The 26120-nt window shown below is 34.4% G+C and overlaps 2 protein-coding genes across 3 annotated transcripts; one reads left to right on the top strand and one right to left on the bottom strand.

Annotated features, from left to right (window-relative positions):
* Nucleotides 1-203: 203 nt before the first annotated feature.
* On the top strand, nt 204-1904 carry LOC116777554 (queuosine 5'-phosphate N-glycosylase/hydrolase). The gene is made up of 4 exons (XM_032671177.2): nt 204-491; nt 593-808; nt 905-1364; nt 1526-1904. The coding sequence occupies exons 1-4, from the start codon at nt 387-389 to the stop codon at nt 1753-1755; spliced, it is 1011 nt and encodes a 336-aa protein (XP_032527068.2). The 5' UTR covers nt 204-386; the 3' UTR covers nt 1756-1904.
* On the bottom strand, nt 1890-20499 carry LOC116778680 (uncharacterized). Of its 2 annotated transcripts, none has more exons than XM_061529950.1 (12): nt 20364-20499; nt 13335-13475; nt 10650-10843; nt 7005-7145; nt 6802-6907; nt 6059-6631; nt 5848-5962; nt 5512-5555; nt 4836-5175; nt 4547-4691; nt 3004-3603; nt 1890-2824 (listed from the first exon to the last, which is right to left on the bottom strand). In XM_061529950.1, exons 2-12 carry the CDS (start codon nt 13426-13428, stop codon nt 2519-2521), a joined length of 2658 nt encoding a protein of 885 aa, XP_061385934.1. In that variant the 5' UTR covers nt 13429-13475; nt 20364-20499; the 3' UTR covers nt 1890-2518. The 2 variants fall into 2 exon arrangements, with proteins under 2 accessions (XP_061385934.1, XP_061385935.1); XM_061529951.1 differs by having other exon boundaries at nt 13335-13647; nt 20364-20488.
* Nucleotides 20500-26120: the final 5621 nt, after the last annotated feature.

Below are 26120 nucleotides of genomic sequence, written 5' to 3'. Positions count from 1 at the left end.
ATTTTATGATTTCTTTGAATATTAACATTCAAGTCTTAAATTAATTTTTTATCAAATTAATTTAGATTCATTTTAAAGTTAATACACGTTAGTGACTGAGATTATATTAATTTTTTTTTTAAATTCAATACAATTATACTTTATAATACAGCGGTTAGTCAGATTATCCTATTGTCATTGTCAAAAGTCATGCTGTAAGTAGTATTTGACAGTTCTCTATTTGAGATAAAAGTTTACAAAACAAAACAATTTCAAGTGTCTAGTGTTATGATAACACCTACAAGTCTTATAGATATATCCAAGTGTAATGATAAAAGGCCCCGTCTTTGAAACTTTTTCCACTTGCATTTTATATTTTTTTGAAGACAACATAAATAATAGCTAGTATGGAACGAACTGTTTTGTCTCCGGCTTTGTCTGGAAAGTTTATAAGTGAGAAAGCTCAACATGTTAAGATTGAGATGAAGGGAATAGAACGACTAGGGGAAGAGGTAACTTATTAGTTTTCTTTTTATATATTACATTTCAATTCTCTTATACGATATTGATGAATAGTTAAAAAAATATTTTTGCATAATTATTTATATTACAGATATTTTCTTCTTTGAGAGAAAACAAGTTACAAATACCAGAGACAGGTGCTAAATCAATACACCCTGATAAAACCCATCCAAAGGCTGTAGACTGGGTGTTTATTTTAGATGCATTAAACTTTTGCTTTTGGTCGAAGAATAAAGAGACGCAGTGGACTGTTTGTGGCTACACTGGCTATTATGCCCTTGAGGCCGCTCTGCATCGAGCTATCCAGGTAAGTTAACCAGTTAAATATTCATTTTCTCATTATATATCTTATAGTTAAGTTAGACTTGATTGAGAACAATCAATTAATTTATTACATTTTCAGGAAGATATCAATATTTTAAATCCTGAATATTACTCTAAGATAACAAATTCAGAATTGAGTAATATTCTGAGAGGTGACACGAATGCTGTAATACCTCTGCTTGATAAAAGATTATCAGTACTTCATGAAGTTGGAAATATATTGATCAAAAAATATAACAGTACTTTTGAGACTTGCCTCAAAGATAGCAATAAGTCTGCTGTTAAGTTATTAAGCATAGTTGTTGAGAACTTCCCATGTTTTCGTGATGAAGCTGTATATAAGGGACAGAGGGTTTCATTGTATAAAAGAGCGCAGATTTTGGTGTCGGATTTATGGAATTTCTATGACGGCAGCGGCTCGGGCGAGTTCCATGATATTGATGAAATGACAATGTTTGCCGATTATAGAGTTCCGCAAGTTTTAGTTTACTTTGGAGCCCTAACTTACAGCGATGAGCTCATGGAAAAATTAAATAAAGGTGAAGCTATCAAACTATAGTTGTCTAAAATGTTCATAATTTGCATATTCGCATGTTGATTTGACAAATGTTCAATTTTGATAACAGTATTCAACAAACTAACACTTATTTTTATTTCAACAATTTAATATATTATGTTAAATTTATATATATTTTGTTAGATATGTTATTACCAAATGGATCAGAGGAGGAAGTGGAGATCCGAGGTTGCTCCATTCATGCTGTAGAGTTGATCAAAGAGAAGACCGGGCAGCTTATTAAGGAAGCAGCTTTGAGAACAGAAGTGCCAAATTCAAGTCTCATAGACTATTATTTATGGTGCTACAGAAGAAAATATGCCCAAGAAATGGAAAAGATACCATATCACAAAACTTTGAGTATTTATTATTGATTAAATTATTTTTAGTCTGTAGTTAATACTTTTTAATCTGTTTTAATCCAATGCCTGTGTATATTATATATGAAAAAAAGTTAAATTAATAATGTTATGACTATACATATATATTTTGTGTTAAATAAAACACATTTTTAGAAATTTAATTTCTTTATAATTGATGTTTCGTAGACCAATAAACCACATCCAAAAGTAGAATATAATGATTACATCATATAATAACCTTCAAACCGATCACAACTAAATACATTTGAACAAATATAAACAGCTCGGTTGTAATATCACTATAACAATAAGTACATCAAAATATTGCACCTTTATATAAATATATTAAAATAAAGATGTATGCACACAACCACAAGTGACAGTCTACACTAGAATGTTATATTTACAACTTTGGCCTCAGCTACGAAGATGGTTACAAATGGCACTTAATATTTACACAGGATCACTAAAACTAGGGCGACCATTTGTTATACACTTTTATAGATTACTTAAACATTAATGTATAATATAAATTAGTGTGAATATGCCTTCATTATAATATGGTATTATGACACTTATCAGTAGTACGATAGATTTACATGGAATCAAGTCATTCATGTGTCGTTCGATGTGTAAGTGGGACTACAAAAATTATTTACGTCCTTGTAAATAGCCTGTAGTAACCACTTAAGTGGTGAAAACATAACTATCGGCTTTCCAAAAAGTTAGTCCAGTCTTATGTTAAGTTTTCGAGACGTTTTGGAGGTATTTGGAGTTACTTGCTGAATTTTGATTTGAGACTTTCGAAGAACGCCAGTTTTGTTTTGATGGTTCCCGGCTCGGGGACGGGGCTCCCCGGTCTGCTGGATTCCCTGGTGACCTCCTCCCCTTCAGGTATGTCTTTGGCACCACCTGGAACCGTGAGCGGTGTTGCCATGGATAGCTTCAATTCCTCCCGGAACTCCCTGGAGATGCTTCTGGCGGTGAGACTATGCATATATGTCAGTTTAGTGGCTGGTCGAGTTGTCTCCGGGCTGAGGATATTTTCCTTGCTTTTGTGCCGTTTCATAGGAAGGACCGGCTGAAATTTATGAAAATATTGTATTGGGATGTTTGACAAATAACATGACGCATGGGCGAGAATCCGAGTTTAAGAGAAGATAACACAAGTATGTCATCATTACTATTTTTATATATTGTATATCCCCGAAATTTTTTGTTTGATGTGTCTGCTTGTAAATTTCACTATATTTAACATACCTTGGTCTGCTCGCTGAGGCTTTCCATGCTAACAAATTTCTTCGCTAGTTCCTTCACGCTCGGTAAATGTTCAGGCAGGTCGTCAATTTCGCTGGTCCTATGAGCGTCTAAGGTCTCGGCCGCTGTGTGCTCGTCCGCTGCGCTTATGTCAGTGGCGGCGCTAGTCGCGGCTGCGTCGTTATCGGGCACAGTATCAGCTTCAGCCCCGTATCTCTGTGATGATAACTTATCTTCTGGCTTACACTTCACGACCTCACCGGTCTGTACGTTGTATATTTTGATCGAATCCCCTAAACTGCTCGAACTCAGCGAGTTCTGCGTGCTCGTAGAGTTCTCCAGCTCGTGTGCTTTGTTCGTCAGCAGGACGTGATCGTTGTTATAGGCCATATTTAATATTTCTTGGAACTTCTTGTCCGTGTCTTCGTCCGTGTCCACTTTGCCATCGAACAGCGAGTGTTCGTGGACGTCTTCGTACTCTATGATGATCTCGTTGCTGTACTCTGCTGGCATCGTTGTTATCGAGACGTTATCCTCTCTGCCAGTGAACGTCGCGTGCTGGCGATTGGCAGCCATCGTGTTGAATTGCTTTATAAGCAATCCCTGCAAGTGTGACTTACGTTAGCTGATTGGTATGTGTTGGTCGGCACGGTCGTGATTACCACGTTTATTAATGATACTGGATAAGCATTTTAGTCTTATTCTAGAAGTTTCAATGATGTCAGATGAGTATAACGGGTTAATATTAGAAGTTAGTATAAGTATTAATTATGTATACTAGTATAAAGATGAGTAAGGCCGGTGTTAGGTCGTTAGTGACGTAATGCGTGCGTCTGTTACAGCGGTTACGGTCGTGTCGGGTACAGGTCAAAGCGTGTCCGGTAGAGGTGTTAGAGCCGCCCCAGAAACCTGTTAGTATTAATCTCCAAAAACTCACAACACTCACCACTAACTTCTTGGAGTATTACGTTGTTATGGAACTGTAAACTTTAAGATCGTATCTGTGAGTGCTGTTCTAATCATTAGATTATTAAGTGCGGAGTGCTGTTAGTCGTCGTCGGAGGAACAGATCATGCTAACTACACTCAGCGGAAGGCGAAGTATCCTTTCACCACATTACTCGGACACGGATGATCATCTTAACATATAAACCTATCGAGCTACGTTTGTATCGGATGTCGTGGTGTACTTTCTGTGTCTAACGGTCTCGGGACGGTCACCAGAGATCCCTCCGGTAGCCTTTGCTTAACCTGACGCTTCCGCCGAAACTGAAATCTATGGGCGATCTTTTTTTCCGATACAGCTCACTCCTCAGAGTGTTGCTCCTCCTCACGTCGTAGTAACTCTCGAACAGGTCCTCTGTGACCTTGGGCTCGGGGATATTGAGTCTCAGGAAGTCTTCGTCGTGGGAAGCCCTGGTGGTCTCCGCGGGGTCCGCGATACCGTTCTCATATATGGGATTGATGGCGAAGTTGGGGCTGACCGACGGGCTGAGGGCGGAGCGCCGATGAAACAGTGATCGTTCCAGCTCACACAAGGGACTTACTGGCGAACTCTCGGGTCTCGGCGACTCCTGACGGTCCGCGGTCGCGGGTCTGACCCCCACTCCACACAAGGAACCGCTCGAGCCGCTCTTCCTCCGTTCGCCGGACGAGTTTCTGGCCTCCTTTATATAGTAATCGCGGTCGTATCTTTAAGAGAAGGAGTTCTATCATTATTAGACATGTGGTATTTTGTGTTTGAAGCGGGGTCTCATTGAGTGATTCCATATATATTTGAATATTAATAATATTTTGACAATATGCGTTCATTATTAGTAAGTCGTGATAGCTTACCTCTTGCAGGAGGTGGCGTCTTCAGAGACAGCACTTCTCAGACTTCTCATGGATGGACTCACGGATCTTCTGTTTTCCAACACATTGTCTGAACTCATGCTAGTTCGCAGCTTGTTGTTGTTGAATCGACCCTCTGTCTCCTGTTGTTCTACATTTTCCTTGGACACGTCCTCGTTGGAGGTATGTTTGTCTTGGTGCTGTTCTTTCTTCGTTAATGTGTCGAACAGTGACGACGTGCTCTTGGCCGAGAGCCTCTTCTTGATAGCTTCCGGTGAGTACGGGTTGTTTGGCATCTCCACATAGTTCAGCCATTTCTTACGTTCTCTGTACGCGATAGAACCTTGAACAATTTTAATTGTATTTCATTAATTCTCCTCTCTATAGAATTAAAACAGGTAACGTAAGTATAAGGCCGTATGAAATAGATCGCGGTGACGTATTGCATACAATACTCGTTTCTTTCTTTGTATTTTTTTGTTGTATTTTCGAATAGATGAAATCTGCTTTCTTAGTAATAACTTCCTAACAACATATTTCAAAGAACATTTTATATCGAAGGAAATTTAAGTGGCTCAGTGCGTTACGTAACTCCTACGAGATTGAGAATAGTGAGCATAGTCGAAGACATTGTCAAAGCTGGAAGGCGGTGAAAAGATTTGGAAAATGTAAAACTCACCAGGTAACAATTCCTCTTCCTTAACTCCGTTTGGAGTGGAGTGACTGAAACAAAACAATATGTCAATAGTAGCTACCAACATACCGTGCCAACAAAATGTATAGAGAAGTATTAATATCGATATGGAAGCGAAAGCTTTGTATTTCTGAAGGGAATGTCCTGAATGGACGAACATCGAATTCAATTCAGTCAGTCTTCATGAAGGAGATTGCACACACACGAACACACGCACACTGCCATAACATAAACATATATATAGTCCCTGAAGATTGCTTAATTGGTGAAATAAACAATCAGCAGTGCGGTGACGGTCAGATATAAGGTTGCATGACATACTCTAGTGGTTCCTCGAAGTGTTTTTTCCTCAAACTGTCAGCGTATCTCTGGACCGGGAGCGACACAGCTTCTTCATAGTCCTTCTCACGTTCAGAACGACTCAGTGTGTTGTTCGCTGAAAACGAATTAAAATCAATACTTGCATTGTGGAGACCAAGCGCTAATAATTGCTCTGAATGAGGAAATCTTAACAGCATATATTATACGTTACCTGTACTGCTCTCACTTGGCTCTATGGGCTTATCCGGTGTATCTTCCTCCGAGTCTCCGTTGTGGCCGTTGAGCACCGTCCTATGTATTTCTTCTGTTAAATTAAACTCGGCTCTATGTATGGGGCCGCTATCAACGGCGACCACCAGCTTGGAGTCGTTTTTGACAATCTTCTCTGGTGTATCAGGAATGTCTTTAGCATCATCTCGATTTTCTTCCTCGTAGATTTCTGTATCGTCAACCATATTGAGACTGTCGGGTTCGAAGTCCAATACTTCTTCTATTTTAGGTTTTCCACCAATCACACGTCTGGAGTCGACCACTTTCTGGATGCCGCTCTTGTATTGGTCCTCTTCAGCATCACTGGCGTTATCTGATAGGTCCGTGGTGTCGTCGGCGTCTCTATCGCCGATGAGTGCCCTGTATTGAGTGTTGGAGTTGGGTACTAACATGGGGACCGGGGCCGACTGAATAGTTTTGATCTTCTTCTTCTGGAACAACCAGTTTTCTTCCCAAGATCCGTCCGCAGCCTGTATGTCGCTACCGGACACTTCATCGAAATCGCGGAACTCGTCTAAAATATAAAACATTAATGAATCTCCAAAAATGTATTATAATATAAAACATATATTAGACAAATAATTGGCCAATGCAATGACAGGAAAGTTTTCACACTGAAAGGGTGTAGGAAGGTTTTAAACTGGTTAGTCCTTGTAAATAAAGTTGTATTGCTTGTTATAGTACTTGTATGCACAATGTCTCCGCCGTATTCAGGGAAGGGCACTCTCTTCGGCAGTTCCGCTCCATCTGTAGCGTCTTCCTCCCAATCTGATGCATCTTCTTCGCACACCTACAAGATCAGGAAACCAGCTTTGACGTAGAAGATGTTATGTAAATCAACAAACAAATTAAATTCTTGATATCTAAAGTGGTATGTCCTGACGTACCGGTGGTGTGATCTCTCTCGTGGCTCGTGAGTTGAGTGATCGTGGGGAGGAGCGCTCCGAGGGTGAGGGACTGGCGCTGGCTGAGTGTATGCCACTGCTGCGACCTCCCGACCCGCTCTCCGTCTGATAACGCTCGATCACCTGGAACAATGACACTCATGGAGACTCCAGCTTTGCCTACTACGAGTTACCATTCACCCGAATACAGACAGTTTGGAAGTATCATTCACATTCATGACGAAGGTTGAGGAATAGAGACCAAGATGTATGCGATGTGTGTCAACTGTCAAGTGACTGTGAAGGTCGAATTATTTGTTTCTTTTGACATGAAGTAACTTATTTATACACTTCATAAAACTTCATAAATTACAAAAGTAATGACTTTTATATTTTGTGACCAATAAATAAACGCAACGCAGCCGTATATATATAATGTGTATGTACGTATACTCTTGTTTGAATTTACAAGAAAACAGAAATCAATATGTCGCTCTACCTAATTGGAAGCCTTATAATATTTGTGGAGGTCTTCTTGTTTTCGGGGTTTGGGAATGCATTGAAAATTAATAATGATTTCATCAAATCTTCGCTTTATCGTATTAAGATTATATTGTTAACGCTATCTCTAATTGCAAGCGACAGAGCGTTGGCCCTAATTGGCATATCGTTATATCGTAATTATATTTAACCTTCGCTATTATTTTCACTTTCTACAAAAAAAATTTTAGATATATATTTGATTAGTTCGCTTTTAAATCTGATGTATCTATATAGTTAATTTAGTCGAATAATGAATTGGGTATTTTGAAGTTTAGGTAAATTAATAAGGGAGCTTATTAAAAATTGTTTTAATTACAATCCAAGAGTTCTAAATTCGAAAACTAAGATACTATATATTTTATTCAAACTAAGAGCAAGTCACATTATGGACTGTCCCCATATGTATATTAAGAGTTAACCGAATATTACTATGTACTAGTTCACGATACCTTAAAAAATACATACTATTTTATTGATATTGATCTGCTATCACACGTGGCTTATTAGTTTAAATCATATTTTTCACAGAGCCTGTGCCCCTTTCTCCGGATAAAACAATAATTTCCGCAGACTAATAAAAACGCAGAGAAACTACGAGACAATGCAAAAAGTTGACCTCGTCGTTTCCATCGGGAAAGTAGACAATGATGAAACCGAGCAGCATCCCAGGAAAAAAATCTCCAGCGTGATTAGTATTAGTCCGACGATTTAATTGTCCGCACACTGTCAACACAGAACTCTATTCACACGAGAGAGATTCGCGACTGTGACATGGGAAATGTAGATCGCAACGAAATGTACTCAGGGCTGACGGACGGCACTGTTGTTCAGACGCTATTGAACATTATATATAATACATTACACGTCTTAGGGATGATAGTATTTTGGGAAACAAAACAAACTCACCCAGCCGAGCACGTACAACATAAACACAAACAAGGTCATATACAGAGACAGCATTCTGGCCGGTGTTGTCAGTCGCAGAACACTAGCTGCCCCGAGCCGGCCAGCTCGCTGGGTGTCACGGATTAATTAAAAAGCAAATTAAATCTTACCATTTCTTTATATCGCCTCATACTCGGATCTATCTGTGGGCCGCGGGTTCGTCGCCGGCCGCTATCTTGATACCTGTTATCGTCTGATATGCTATATCTCTAAATCATTTACACTCATCGTTAGGTAACACTGTAAGCCGGATCCTCAGTCCACATATCAACTGTACATTTTGTTTTTTGTAACGCTGCTCTGATTTAATGTTAGCATTGTTTTGTCCTCGTTTTCAATGAGTTTTCATTTCGCAGATATAAGTATTATGATTGCAAAAAGTATATATATATATATATTTTATTATTTTTAATAGAGATGTCAGGGAGTTGATGACCCTAGATTATAGTGATGACGTATTCAATACATTTGCAGATATCGTAAGGATTCCTCTCGGTGCAGTATCGGTACTGTGTTTATGTATTCATTAGACATTGGGTCAATCGTTTGCGATGTGTTCAAATTAGCATGGATCTTTTATATGTTTGGTTTCAGGACTATCAAAGCGCGTCTTGATTGAGATTGAAAGGTCAGCATGGTGAGTCTTGGCTAACTGGTCATCGTTATCGCAGGGTCAATTCGTTGCTACCTGGTTACCACAGTTTCGATATAAGCGACATTAAAGAGTCATCAGGTCATCAATAGTGGGAGGGAGCTAATAAGCCTGCTAGATGTTTCAGGCGCCGAAAGCTGTGGATGCTTGGATACTATATCTTTTCACACTTTATATTCCCCTTATAAAGAAGAAGTAACAAAGACAAAAGGACCGTCGCAAGAGTTCTGTCAGACAGAAGAGTCTGTTCAGACACGAGAAGTGATGTAGCCATCTTTTATCCATGTAGGCGGACAAAATCTTTAACGATAATCTACCAAAAATAAAGCTGACATGTCTCCAATACTGAGACCTAGTCCTAGCTCTAACGTGGACTGAAGCCTCTAATAATGTCCCCGCAATTCCTATTCACATAGAAAAAGAAGAGTTCAAATGGAGTTCAGAGAAAAACATATCATTGAGAGTGTACAGTTCAGTCCGGGCGAAAATAGAGTTCGTAAAAATTAGCCCAATGACAAACCATTACCTCACCGGTATGACAAATATTAATAGGTGTATTTTAGTGATATTAAGATGACCATAAAGAAAAGGGTTCGCTATTTATATATAAATATATGAAACACTTTTATCATATCATTTATTCCTAGATATCGTATGTTGTCTTATGTCTGGGTTAGTATATTATTTCCCAAGCTTGTGTGTGAGATTTGTGACCAGAATCCTATGCGCTATGCGTTCTTCGAGTAGTATATTTAGGGTCTTACAGAATTTACATATAACATAATCCTATAGTTTTTTGATAGGAATAATAATACAAAAAATTTGAGCGATACCTATCTCAATTAGACAGGTAACAAATTATATATTATCATGCTAATATATTATAAATCACTGCGCATTATAAATAAACACATTATTATTAGAAATCGGTAACCTCACACAGCTATAAGTATGTAATGATTATCGTTTACATGAACCACGAATATTGCAATCCGTCCAATTAAACACGGAATGGCACGATTTATTGCGAGTCAATTAACGAACTTATATAACGACAGTGCAATGTTGGGATGTCGAAAATAACACGAGGAAAAAACCTGCATTAGCATCACATAATATATGAGGAATGAGGGTATTTAATATAATGAACAAAAAAAGGAATGAAAAAATATGAAAAAGTGGTCCGGGGATATGTAAGAGGATGCTGTTATTACACATTTTCCGTAGGTTTTGTTCGAAATAGATTTAAGCGTTCCAACGTAGATATATATTTTTTACCCAAAACATTTATATTTTTATATAGTTATAGATAGTTTTTCACTAACCGTGACAACGAGAGAAAATAGTGAAAGCGTTAGACACTTAAAAAATTACCTGAAATTTACTCGAGTCTTGTTAAAAGATAAACTTATACTATACTATGCCTTTATCGTGTTGTTCTAATGGGTCACGCTGATTGCTGCCTATGACGATATTAAGATGTCTGTATGTATGCGATAATTCCTTACCTTATTGAGTATAGCCGTGGCCAGCAGATCTTCATATGTGGAAGCGTCGCATGGCGTGGTGGGTTCGGCTGCATAGCGCGCCAAGGCCGGCAGCGCTGCGGCCTCCTCCACCACACGAGCTACCAGCCGTTTGAGCTGCGCGTGCGCACCGCTCGCGCTAGGGCTCCGAGCTCGCCCTGACCGATGTGGCAGGTCTGGAGGAATATTCCACAATATTTATATACTTCTTTAACATATACACGTATGTGGAGGTCATCAGTATGTTTATATTGTATCATTTACCCAACACCTCAAAAAGTTTCATAGTCGCTAACAAAATATCAGAACCGTACCCTTATAGCGGGTTTGTACCGTCAACTAAACACAGACAGTTTCCAGGTTTTGAACATAAAATCTTCATATATATTAGAATGACGGAGATGTAATCATTATAAATGTACAGTATGCATAGTCCATGTCTTCATCGTCACACTACATACGAAGCGTATCCCGTTTTTTATTCAATAACCTACGCTACGACAGAGAAGACACTTCTCAGTATTCCTTGGACTGATCGTTTGGGTGCCAGGTCCATCGCGTTGCATGGGGAGGACCTTTAACAGAACCTGGGATTTGCGACCCAGGTGTAGGTTTAAGGGGCCCCTATCTAAGGTCCAAATCTTTTAGTAGGTTGTAGAGAGATTTGGCTGTTATACCACACGCTCCTACTACGACCGCGTACAAATTCACAACGAACCTATTCTTAGTCAGTTCGTTAGTTAGCTCGTACTTATGGCCCCTCTGGCATGGTCTTTTAGGATGTTAGTTTCTCAAGGAACCGTAAGCTCTATTAACGCCAATATATAATGTACGTAGATTTCGTAATAAAAAACTGGAAACGTTCGCGTGTATCGTGACGACGCCTACTCGGACTAAGCTTAGTACTGTTGAGCTTGGAAGAGGAAGGTACTGTGTATTTATAACAGTTTAAAAAAAGAGTGCACAGCCACTTAAAAAAAATCAAAGAAATAATATTACTAATTAAGTACATTAAATTTAAAGATTTTAAATTTTAACATATAAATCTATTTCACTAATAAAGTTAATTTCTGTTCACTGGACGTGATTAGAATTTAGGTGTTTTATAATATGAGGAAGGCTTAACGAGAGAGATGTTTCGTTCAGAATGACTGTTAAGTTATATGAACAGACAAATTGTCACACTTAAACTGTTTATGTGATATGAGCTGTTAGGGGTTAATACAGCTCATTGTTAAAGTAATATCATCTCGAGCATTTTATTACATATAGTAAGATTTGAATGATGACGTCACACAGACAAGCTCATTAACATATTCGATTTTATTAAACACAAACATTAGATATTTGTATAAATTCAATAATAATATGATTTTGTTCGTAACTACTAGTGATGTTTATTGAATATTCTGTCTTGAGTGTTTTTACAGACGTTTAACGAGAATCATCCGAAGACCTTGACGTGAAGTAGAAACATCTGTATGTAAAAAAATGTACATAATAAGCTAATCATATAACAACATATACACATGTGTACAAACGGAATCAAGTCAATTAAATGCGATTAAATTTAAACTTAGATTCGATAAAAACATTAATTAAAAATAATTCGCTGGTTAAGACCAAAGTTTTTCTGTTTATACACAAAAAACAGTTTATGAAACATATCTGTGCTAAAACAGCATCGTGCAAATATTTTTTATAATAATAACAATTTTTTGTCAAGACGTTTTAACTGTGATAATTCTCTCGGATATTAAATAGTCACGTAAATGAGTTTTATAAACACAATTCTTGTAATTTTTTTCCGTGAGAAAATATTTATAAGAGAAACAATTTTATATCTTAAATCATTAAAAAATATACCGTGGGCTCAAAGAGGTTTTATTTTACTATTTTATATTATTTAACAGAGAGAAGGAATTTTATTTCATATATAGATATTTTGTCAATATTTTTATGAATAAGTATATATATATATATATATATTGAGAACATAACATACATTTCCTTATAATAAATCTACCGAACAGTATATTTAGTTCGGACGCTGCGCTCACTTTACCTGATATACCACCTATTTATTTCCTTGTTATACATATATTGTTCAGTTAATAAATAACATAATTCTTTATTGTAGTTCGCGACGAATCTAATATTTTTTTAAACATTAATACGTATACTGAGGCATGTTTGTTTACAAATCTTCCACGTTCCAGTGATCACGTCGCTCAACTGTTGGATGCAAACTTCCGATGAGGTTTTCATTACGAGGAGGTTGTATATAATTATTAGATTAAAAAAAAAACGATTTCCAGATCAGTTGAAGAGGTTTTATAGTTCAACATAATTGTATTTTATTGTTCTCGAAGCATCTAATTGAATATTTTCCGGTTTTAATTCAATATTATATATTTTTAACGAAACCGTCGCATGATTTAAATAATTATTTATTGCATCAGAAATGCCTGTGTCTGTCTTCGCTTTTGATTGTGATATATTAAAAAAGTATCGCATATATGATATTGGTATGTAAAGTTTTTTATTTAATGAGAAAAAATTCCTATTTTGTGTTGAGATAAATTTAAATTAATATTAAATAGAGTTATCATGAGGGGAGGCTGTCTGTTGAAAGGACTTTGGTCTGCTGCACCACTGTAGACTCACCAAGTATCTCCTCGAGCCAGAAGCAGGACACGTAGAGGAATATAGCGACTCCGAGCCAGAAGCCGATCAGCAACACGAACAAATATTCCCACATAATTTATAACTCACTAACACTCATTATTTACAAATCCACCATTTCATCTATAAAATTTGTAAACACCATATATATACATATATTTTTAAATATCAGTTTACTCTCCCGCGTCTAAAATATTCCTTTGCGCGTGCGTGCGTGCGTACACAGCGTGCGAGCGCTTTGGCGGGCTTCCCGCGTACAACTAACACCTCGGAGTTAAGACGCGACGTTCAAAAACTAATAACATCAAAGAATTCATTAAACGCGAAATGTTGAATAAAAAATACATTCAATATTTTAAGATTCTGAACGAATGTAGTATTGGTATTAAAGGACCCGAGGTCGTTGCTGTTTGTTTTTATTATAATAGCTTTTATTACAGTTGTTTTAAACTGAAATGTTTATAGCGTTATATCCCACTGTATATTTCACTTTTCACCGTGACTGTATTTTTTTGAGTCATGAGAAATGACATGACCAAGCGATCTGTATATGACAGCAAACTGTAATAAAAAAAATTAGAAATTTGATTCGCATAAGTTTACATTCTTAGTAAAAAAAATCTTGAGTTATAAATATATATATATATATATATATATACATATATATATATTATTGACCTTCAAGACAACCTTCAATAATAATTGTTAATGTATATGAAAGTTGCTTGAGGAAAATATTCTGTCATTTTATTTATGTTTGTTTTATCATTTTTTTATGATTTTTTGTTGTTCATAGTGAAGAAAAACATTCGGACGGACGAATGTATACGTTTATCGATTTGTATAAGAAAAAAAAACTTAAAGGAAGGGCAGTTAAAAAGTCACTTGTTTATGGTCGTACAAAAAAAAGTCATAGACAAATTTTAATTTGGAATATATATATATATATTTTAAATACAATAATTCTTAATATCAAAGAGAAATATAAATATATGAATGTCGGTAAAATGAATCGGTCTTTAACACAGCCTTCAAAGGTCGCTCGGCGACTGAATACGAAACATTAAATAACATTGTGAGTGCGGCCGCGTAGTTTCCTAGATTTGTGGGAATCGTATGTGTGTCTTCGCATTCCGTAGTATTAAACGTGTGTACCGTAATAACAGCCGGTGTCGCGCACTTTAACATATCCTTTCTCCAATAGTTACGCGATCAGTTTAGAAATTGATCGTTTTAGGTGAACGGTTTTGACCAGATACAAAAAAATATAATATGAAAGCACAATACAAAGCATTCGTAGAAATAATACTTTAGTTGTAGTATTATATCAAACACGTTTTAACGTCAGTTATTAGGTATATTTATTATAAGGCACAACCCGTTCATAAACACAATATTTTTATTTGGAATAAATTAACAAAAAAATAGTACTATAAAACATAATTTATGAAATATGTATTAATATGATATTTATTGATGAATTCATGATAAATTTCTTTGCACTTGTGAGACAGGATATTAAAACACATTTGGAGTGTACCCTTAGTCGGCAGGTCACTACATACAGATCGTTAGCAGTTTTTCACTTATAATTCTTATCACTTTACAGTATTAACGTAGGTTATTGTACAAGGAACGGAAAATCCGTGTGCAGTGTGACGATGCAAACTTGTACTAAGCACTGATTATTATAATTTTATAAGCAAAACAATAGACATGATAAGAAATAACATCTTTAAGTCTCGTAATTATTATTTCATTCGAAATAAAATATATGTAAGTATTTAAAGTCACGAGCATAACAATTTTACCATTTTCAAACAGTCCAACGATTTATTTCACTGTATAAGATGTGTTATATATAATAAATCATTGAAGTATTGATAATAATAGCGACACGCACGTCTGTCTGTAGTTAGTGTCATTAATCATCATAGTTTCCTGTCACCGACACTTTCCCAATCATTTTCCTCAGACACCACAACTTTCATAGTCCACCCGAACAAATATAATACGAGAGAACATTTCAATACATATAATATTAATCAGCTAAATAATTTTTGCGTGCTAACTTTATATTATGTACAGTTTCGCTCTGATCCTCCGATTATATTTTGATTAGTTCCAATCAATTATAAAATTCGTACAATCAATAACATCCTAGCACTTGTGTACTTCAACATCATTATCTATATGTATTTGGTCGTTCTCCTTGATCCCAATGACTTTATAATTATCATACGCGATCTGCTTTAATTACTTTTAATGGGTTCAGCAGTTCAGAGAAAAACGTGATTTTTTATAAACGGGTTTGAAGAAGCGATTTATATGAAATAGCATAAATGAAGGAATAATTTTTCTTTTAAACGATGTTACGTCGTTTTAATAGCGACCGGTTAGAAAAATGTGACTTCCTGACAACACCAAATAGAGACCTGCTCGGTGTACCTTCACTTTCGATTCCTGACATGGTCACATCCTATGACTGACGAAACATGAAAGGTTTTTATGCTTACTGTTTATAGATAAAACCTTCGACAAGGAAGCTTATATATAGAAATGTTTGAGATTATATATATCCGTGTCTGGGATGTTATTATCGTAAAATGAAACTCCACACGTTTCGTATTAAAATACATTATATAGTTAATATTTATAAATATACTTTTTATTAAATTCATCTAACGTTTTGTAAGTATTTTTTTTTATTAATATGAGATATTTATATATAAAAAAACAACAACAAGGAAAACCACGTAATCAAACTATCTATAAACATACTAGCTATCGAGCAAAGCTGTTTTTCTTATTCACGTACCAACTGACGTCTCGAGTTTTGTGATGATCTCATCAATGCTATGTATCTATCTTTCGTAAAATCTTTGTCAGTTAAAGTGTAGTTAATATTTAATACGTGAATTTCACAAGATTCCGCTCGGTCCTAGCCTCGGTGATGTTTAAGACTACAACTACTTCACTTACGTCTGTTATATTACTATATAACTCTAAAATTCAGTGTAATTTAAACATTATATATAATACATACGATTTAATATATTAATATTTTATATATATTAACGAAAAGACGTAAATTGATCTTTTTTGCCTCCGTGTCTTATATCCGGATGTACTCAAAGAGTAAACAACATTTTATTTTTTCAATTGATTTTTTGTTAGTTTTTTTTTTCTTAGAAAGATATACATCCTTATTATCCGACAGCAAAAAAACAATATTATGACCAATTCATTATATTTAATGTTACAAGAGAATGAAAAAAAAATATAAAATTAATCTTCTATAAAAATCTTTCAAATCTCCACAAAGCGGTCAATATCTCGATGATGATGATGACGCTTTTCGCTATCAAATCAAAATTAACGACCAGTTCTATTCGTCTCAGGATTTATTAATACGAAATATTTTTATTTTTAATATGTATCTATTAATTATAAAACCAATTTTCGAGATGTATATATATGTATATATATGTGTATATATATACAGCTGACTTAAGAATAGGCGATGTAAAAGCTATCTGAATTCGAGTTGTCAGAGAACTTTAAGCGTGCCAACTTATTATATACATAGAACATATATTAATGATATGTTACTCTCTGTATATAATTTTTTCACGTTACATATAGCTATTAAAACATGTTGATCACTGTAAATAATGGCCTTAACTTAATCTCACTTATGAACACGTATTTTCATACCGTCTGTTTGAAAATATGTCCCCATTAACTTAATTCAATGATAGCGGACGTTTCCGAATAATTTATTATACACACATATGCGCATACGCAATATTGTATGAAGGTATTTTATAAAATTAAAATGAAAAATAGATTCTGCTTCCTATTAAAGTAAATTACCAAAACTCCGAAGCTTACATTAGGACAAACAAAATAAGAGAAGATTTGTATGTATTTCATTGGTACTTATTACGTGTTTTTTTTTAATATTGCGACGTGTTAAGGTTTTCCCGTCATACCTTGTTATCTATGAAGGTGCAATTTGAATTTATATAAAGAAAGTGCTGTGATAGTATCACATTAGTAATTCAATAAGTAAGCGGTGGATTCGCTCCAATACCATAGAAAGGTCTTTGCCCTAAATTACCTATACTAGGAATTATGGTTCAAACCTAGTGAATAGTATTATACAACTATCTGTGATAATTGTGACGGTGAACACGTTTAGAACGACTAGAAATTTGGTCTTCTTGAGAGGTGTTTTTTGTATATAATTGAACGCAAAAGCTAAGTCCACTTAGCATTGTCTCACAGACAATAAGGCATAATAATTATTTTAGAATGTTACAAGGAAGTCAACAATTCAATATATTACGTATAATTGTTGAGATTTGTTACGACACAAGGCATTGTCATTCAAGACGTCAGTTTCATTATATTTTCTTCGCTTAAAATTAATCGATTTAAATTATTTTAACAGATTTTTAGCATTTTCTTAGATTACTTCTTAAGTGGAATGTTGTCTATATTACCCTCGCCGACTCTCTCCTCTCCCTTTCAAGGAGTTTCAAGCAATTTTTCGACTCATCCATTAATTATTTACTTCTTGCATCCGGACTCCTTCTTGATGTAGAGACTATCTGATAACTCGTTCATTTGACAAGACTTTAGCCACTTCAAGTTATTTTCTTTAAGAGTCGCTTCCAATACGTATGAATTAACAGATATGCAAGCCTCCATCTGTCCACGGGCTCTATCACTTTCTCTCCATCAACTTTAATGACCATCAATTATCTACTTTTCATCTTACGCCATTGGTTTTTTTTGTAAATAATACAGATTTTATTAATATCAATATTTTATACAAATAACGAAAAATTGTTTTAATACAATACTAGGTACCAGCCCCGGCTTCGCACGGTCTCTTTACAAAAAATATAAAATAGCCTATTTAATTTTGAGAATTATTAAACTTATATTATGATAACTAACAAATGGTACGCCCGATTTATATGATTTAAAAAGTAATTTATAGAATATAATAATACAAATGTAGGCTTGAAAACGAAGTAATTTATTTTGATAAGACTTAATACCGTATTTATGTAAATAGCTTTTCAATAAAGTTGTAAAATGGATGTAGTATGTTATCGTTAAGGTATAGACATATGTCACCGCGGACTTTTCTGTACACCTTTATAAGATACACAATTCCACCAAATATTATTTGCTATATCTCAAAGGCTTTAGGCAGCGTTTTCGTTAAAAGCAAATACAAAAACTTACCAAATTATATACAAAAACTTTCCTCGAGAATAACGCTATCGAGTGGTGATAACTGTTTGATAATCGGTGCAGTGGTTGTTCCGTTTATCGCGAACAGACAGACAGACAGACGCGGCGAGGTATTTTATTATATAATATGTATAGATAGATAGAAAGATTGCATTCAAATAATCCACCCTATTATAAATAAGGAAACGCCGAAGCCTTATAATATTTCTTATAAATTCGACCCTTATTACCTTTCACTTGTAACTAATTACATTCTTTGTATGTTCTATTTATATTTGAATGTTACGTAATATCAAAGGTTAGGTAATAAATAACTATTGCGATATTCAACGTACGTATGTTTTTGTGACTAAAGACGTGTCGTATATATATGGAGATTTCAACGATGAAACCTGTCGCAGTCCAAAGTACAAGGTTATGTACTACTTATATACAATTATACATTAAACGGTTTTTATATAAGTTTTTAATGGTAATAATTAGCTTTACGTATCCAATTATGTCATTACCTCTATACCTATCGTTATTTATGCAGATAACATATATTTAAATATAAAAATGGCTTCGAATTAATCAACACTATTTACATAATAAATAATAATGACTAGTTGGATTGAAGGAACGGAAAAAAATTATTAATTACTTCAGAACAAACATATTTCTTTTTCTATATTCTTTACATCGGCTTTAAACGTCCTTCAACAGGACTCGGATAACGTGATGAATTTAAAATGTGAAGCTTTTTAATAAAAAAAAAAAAAGAAAAATACATTCTGCCAGTACTTAATTTTATTTATATTCTGTTGTTTAAATGAATATACGAGTATACATGATAAGAATATTGCTGTGTTTGCAGTAAATAATTTCAGTACAGTGTGTGCGTATGAAAAAATATTAAAAAAGATTGTCAAGTTTAGCGCGCGCGTCGTTATCAATTAAGAACTGTTCAAACAATTCAAGGTCCTTGATCATTAGTTAAAGCAAAGAGTTCTGATAACGGCACGCTTCTGTGTGAAATGAAAATCATGAGAAAATTTCCTAAGCACATGTAATGTTACAAAAAATGCGTCATAAAACTGTCTTAGCACTCGAGTGCTATGTTCTTGTCCCGTATATCATGCATGCGGTTCGCGTCTCCAGACTGAATGTATTTCATTCGCTGATGCGAGCGCGGCGCTGGGTTCAGGTTTTTTTTCGTCTGTTCACGCACGGACACTGTGTCACGATAACTTGTCTTATAAACATCAGCTGTTAAACTACGCTGCTGTAAACTCTTTGAGATTTGATCGGCTTTTTGAATAATTTTATATAAAAAAGTCGGTTCTTTTCGATGAATTAATCCTTTGATATTTTTCGATTTATTTCAAAGTATTATTTTTAAATTACATGTCAAAGACAGAATTACTAGATTTAGTAGAAATATATAAGATTTATATAATCTAATAATAATAAATCCGACGTACGGATGAATTTATATGAAAACACAGTTACGTGGTTTAAAATATTAGCGAAACGATGAGATTTTAAGACATATCGTTCGATACAGCCATCACATACGATAATGTAACCCTAAAGGTTATCGCAAGCCTGTTTACTGAAACGGCAAGGTGACTTAACGACGGATGAATTTATTGCCAAAATACTATACGGATGTCATATCACGAGTTATTTAGATAGGAAAAAGATCCTTAATGTTATATGCTGTACAAATTAAATTAAAAATGTTTGTTTTGTACGAACACCTGTAAGAGCTGTTACACCTGTTCGGAACGTATTCTGTATCACATACACACACTTAAAGCCACATCACAGTATACACCGACCGGCGGTCGCGGCTCAGACGAGCGGCGCGCGCTGTGTCCACGAGATAATGACTGAGAGGAACGGAACTCGCGCTCGTTATAATTAATAAATCATAAAAGACTTAACGCAGCCCTTAGGCAATATATTTAGAAATTCACAGAAAAATAATGAATTAATACCAATACCAACAGTACGGCTGACGTAACGTTAGCTATGGTAACATTGGCCAAGTAATTTGACCTATTAGAGTAACATTTGACAGCGGCTTACGAAAAATATGATGCGATCTCAGTTATGAATGTATGGTAAATAGAGATACGTAAAATAATTATGTTTGATTACAACCATTTTCACGAATTTCACGTCTGAAGAGTTTGCTAGGAATGTTTTAATTGGCAACGGACGCGGGACATCTGATTTATATAGTATTAAAATAAAGTAATTGCCGTAAAGAGTAATATTTACGAAGTATTGGAGTTATTTGTTGCGAGGCAATACCAATATTGTTTTAGTTTATTATAAATTCCATTGATAATGATCAGCATATTTTTACACATTTCATAACAAATATGCAAAAACATGACAGGAAAATAATTCAAAGGTCGTTTTTTTTTATCGTTTATATTTATGGAAATTGTTACCCTTACGTAAATACTATTTGAATATACAGATAGTAAAAATTACTCGAGTAGAAGGAAGAATAACTGTAGTTTTATTATTTAATCTAAAAAAATAAGTTCATAAAAATTATAACATTGACAGTACAATTATACTGACGTTTTAAAGTACGGGTGTAGAATAAGTTACAGGTATTGGAAGTAGAGTTGAGGATATGAGAATTGCTTTTCTTTTTTTTTAATTTTAAAGCATTTTAAGAATACGATTTTTATTATTTAAATTGTTTTTTTTTATTATTTTTTATGCAGTTCAGAAGTGACATTTGTTGATATTAGATTTCAACAATAGTATAAGAAAGTTTTATCGTATCGTAAGTGGCATTGGAGAGTATTGATAAGGAGCACGTGCTGTGATCGATTTCCTACGGTGTAATGAGATGACACGGTGGGAATATTAGTTTAGTGGAAACTACCAAATACCAATGACACATACTACAGGTAGTCCTAAAATAAGTTTATGGTTATTCTTTAATATTAACGTAATATTTGCTCTAACTTCAATCTTAGTCGTCATAAAGATGTTTATACAAACTATTAATTGTTATTGCACAAAAAAACTGATAATTAATAAAGATAAATGAGGTTTCTTAATGAGATGAGGAACAGCAAACTTGAGACATCGAGAGTTGGTTCACAGAAGTATGAAATGTTAACTGTATGAGACAATGATTGTGTCATGAGTTCGAAATTTGGCGATCTCAATAACCTTATGTTATATAATATTCAGGTTCCCACAACATGTCAAGTTACGTCTTGCTAGTTGTATTACGGATACGTAATATTTACTTACGAGTTTGAACAAAAAATCATTATGTATTTTCTACAAACAAATCTATTTGCAAGTCAAATTAATGCCATACATGTATCATGACAGCTCCGTTAAGGTTTCTCGTCTCACCATGATGGTATAATCAGTACGCCCTTATTAAGTCTTACGACTTTCTTCCAACCTAACTCGTAACTTGACCTAACCTAACTGGTGTCACTAAGACGTTATTGTAAGGAGTCATGTGTCGAGCAGCCTTATATTGATGAGCGGTGTCAAGTGACTGTCGACAGATGTCAGCTGTGGGTGAGGAAATAAGACGCAGCGCAGTGATGGTAGTGATCTTGTCAGGGTACGTACAATGTTAAATAGTCAAACGGATTCAAATCGTTACTCAAATCAGTAAGGTTTAACATATGCTAACTGAAAGGCCTATTGATACTAAGTTACTTATTTAAAACACTTACTTATTTGTTATATTTGATTTAATATATTTTTTAACTTACATACTTTTTTTTTTTTGTATTTATCAAGAGATAGTTACGTGCGGTTGAATCGTTTTAAAGTTTTAAAGAAAAGGAGCGGGGATATGTCGAGAGACAGTACGAAAGACGTAAAATTGTTGTTGACATTGACAGAGCTGACGTACTTATGTAAAGAAAAGCAATCTGAACAAATTTAAGGAAAATACTTTTTTCCTTTTAACATTAGTGTTAGTTTTACATTTTTTATACAGTATATATCTCCTATTTTTGTGTTTTATTTAATTTGTGTTGTTTTAGACCTACCAACATATTTAGTTCCTAATTGTGACTTCAGTCGAGACAGTAAATTTTATTTCATTCAAAAGTTAATGCCGGATCGTGTCTCCTCCATTCTACACGACACTGGCAGAATATACTGTGCACGTCTCTGCACGGATGAAGACCATATTATAAAAAAATATATATGCGTGGATAACTAGAAGAAACCCAAAAAGTAACTGCCTCGCCTCGCCCCTCAGCCCCTTCGGTGGCTCTATCCTCGCTCCGTAGAAGGGATCTCTTAAACGTGGTCATTCTATATAGTTCAGCTTTGTGACTAATAAATGATATTAGATACGTATACATTATGAATGTCACTAATATTCCATTACGGAGGTGTTCCTGTGAGGTCGTACATCATGCGAGGGCGTGTGTGTTTGTGTGTGTGTGTGTGTGTGAGTGTGCGTGTTATGTAATTAATATTGTATAACATGAAACATGAATTATTGGAATAATTTAATTATGTTTAATACTTTACATATGTCACCTAGTTATGTTAAAGATATTAGGAAGCATACGCTACAAATTAACCGTGTACACTGAAGACTGTCGAGAATAGAGGGATGATTTATTTTTCAGTGATAACAGATAATAATAACTTCATGGCCGATAAAGTAAATCCGTTTGTTTATATCATTATATAATAATTCATTATAAATATTACAGTTTTCAGTCGGATTAAACGTAGAGGCAAATGTGACGTCACCTTATGTGTTTGTATGTGTGTGTGTGTGTGTGTATTTGAAAAAGGAATGAAATAAGTATTAAGTAAAAAAGCCTTTGAACAAATAACCTAATGTTTTGTTCTGTGCATCATCATCATATCATTTAATACATCGCATTGTTTATTTAATGACTTTACTTTTTACTATTTACAATAGTAACGGGAGCCGCAACAGAGTCGTTTTCTCTGTTATTGAGTTGCCTATTAATTACATATTAATAAGTCGAAAGGTTCTTCTCTCATACAGATCTGTGGCAGCGACTTTAGAAAATTAGGAGGAATTAAAAAATCAGATTAATATGTTAATGAATATAAAGACAATTATAAAATAGAAATCTTGTGAAAGTGATGCGATCTGTATTGAGTATTAGATAAGAATGGCCAAAGAAAGTTCTCTATAATAACAAATTTATTGAAATCGTATATAAATTATGATTAATAATTAAAAAAATGACATTATTATTAGGTAATATAGTAGGTACTAGTAAGTCACTTTGTACGAAAAATATATTTAATACTCGACAAAAGCAACAAAAGTATGATTTTTTTGTAGTACTAATTATTGTCTCATGTCTCAAACTTTTTAGTGTATATTTTAATTTTAAATCTTTCAAAATATCGGTCAGTTGATTCTTATTTGTCGCAAGATGGCGCTGTTTTTAATTGTCAATTTTTTGTTTTCCTCACAAAGGAACACGTGCTGTAGCTGTACTGAGCCTTGTTTTTCCTAACGGCACACAGACAAAGTGCAAGAACTTTGTGTTCATAATAGTTTTATTCCATATAATTTATGCCAAAGTTCAAAACGTGTTTACTTTCCATGTGAAAATCACTTGACGGTATCACGTGACTGTCGTTATGTTCCTAATGTGAAGTAACACTTGATCCTTATAACAATATGCGGTCGGTGAATTTTTCTGTTTTATTTGCGATCCCACGCTCCGCTGGACGCTATAAAACCTACTCCATTGCCTCGGCTGTACGCTTACTATGAGTTTGTATCGTCACACTACGCACGGAGTTTCCAGTTATCGTTTCACATCTTCGAAGTTTGAACACTATAAATTCAACGAAGGTTATTGAATGAGGAACGAGAATCGCTTCAATAGTACTGTGACTTTCAAACTTGTGGTACGCAATGTTCCCGGCCGTTTTATAGGCAATTATGGATGTAAAAAAAATATAACTAACTCAATTATCGGTTCATCGGAAATAAGTAGTTATGTACATCGCATAGCATTCAGTAGAATAACTAGATTTAATCGATATTGAACTTTTAAACTATATGTTTAAGACTGAATACATTGTTGTTATTAACAACTGTATCAACAACCAAGATATGTTGTTTTTATATAGATATATTTTATCTAGAGCCGAGTTGTAGTCTTTATAAACGAAGTACTATGTAAAAGTAATAAAATACATGTTTTGCTAAAGTAATACTTGTCAGTTATTTAACAATTTTAAATTAAATATTCACCAATGGATAGGAACAATGCGCGCGCGCATCCGACTGAGGAAAGAAACTAAACGGCATCTACTCGTTAATCGATAATAAACTTTAATGGACACATAATAAAACCTATAATCGAATGATATAAATATTGTATTAAAAAAAAAACTTTGTTTTTCAAAATACCAACTCCGGTCAAAGATTCCTCGGGATTTTTTTTTTTGATTTCCTCATGTATATGTAAGTCTATTGCTGATTTTTTAAACAAACATATTAGTTATAACGAGATAAAGACTTTCCCGAGTATTCATATAAATGAAACTAATATTTTTCGGATTACTACGCGCGATTTTATTATTTTAAAACCCGTGATCTCGGTTGCTGGAAAGTAATCGAACCGTCGGGAGTATGTAGTTTTTGAAATAAAAAAATACGCGTAGCAAATCGAAAAATATTAGTTTCATTTATATTAGTTATAGCAAAAAAGATTCATAATATGGGGAAATTTGAAGTATACGAATTTTTTTATTAGGTATGTGCCGTTGCACAAAAAATGCCGGTCAACCAATAGCGATGGTGTAAAATAGTTATCGGTTCGGGGGTTCTGAAATTGTTGACATGGGAGTTTTATGAGCGACGGTTAAGTTTACCGAAGGACATCATTATTGTCTGATGTTAATTTTCCTGATATATACCGGGTCAAGAGCGCATCTGAAGGTACCAGGAGTTGCTTTAGTATTTTTATTTGTATTTAAATTTTCCGCCTGTTGTTTGAGACTGTCGATATATTCATTTAAAAATTCCAACATTAATACATATATGACATTATTAAAATTTAAATAGTACAATAGAAATTTAAGCATTTGAATACTATAATATAGTACAGAGTAGCGACAGGTTGGTTCTTATATTATATAAAACCTAACAAAACATAACTTTAAAAGTGACAAGAAAATTATGTGAGAAAAAAAGTGTGAAAAAAATTATATATGTAATATAATAATAAGGTATTTATTTATATACCAGCAATTAATTCGTATTGAAAAATATTTTTAAAAAAGTTCCGCGTACTACTGTCAGTGACGTCAACTCTCAACAAGCCATAATTATTATACACACAAGAGGTCAACGGGGTCACTGAACCTTGATACCTGTTATTTTTTCCATAATATAATTATTGCTCTTCTGAGAATGACTTTTAAAGTAACCTTGTCTGATCAATGTATACGTATACTAATTCAATGAATCGTTAAAGAAAATAACATATCTAT

Source organism: Danaus plexippus, chromosome 6, assembly GCF_018135715.1.
Source record: "Danaus plexippus chromosome 6, MEX_DaPlex, whole genome shotgun sequence".
Classification (NCBI taxonomy): Eukaryota; Metazoa; Arthropoda; class Insecta; order Lepidoptera; family Nymphalidae; genus Danaus; species Danaus plexippus.
The sequence above is the reverse complement of the archived record's forward strand: the minus strand, read 5'-3'. Positions and strand labels throughout refer to the sequence as shown.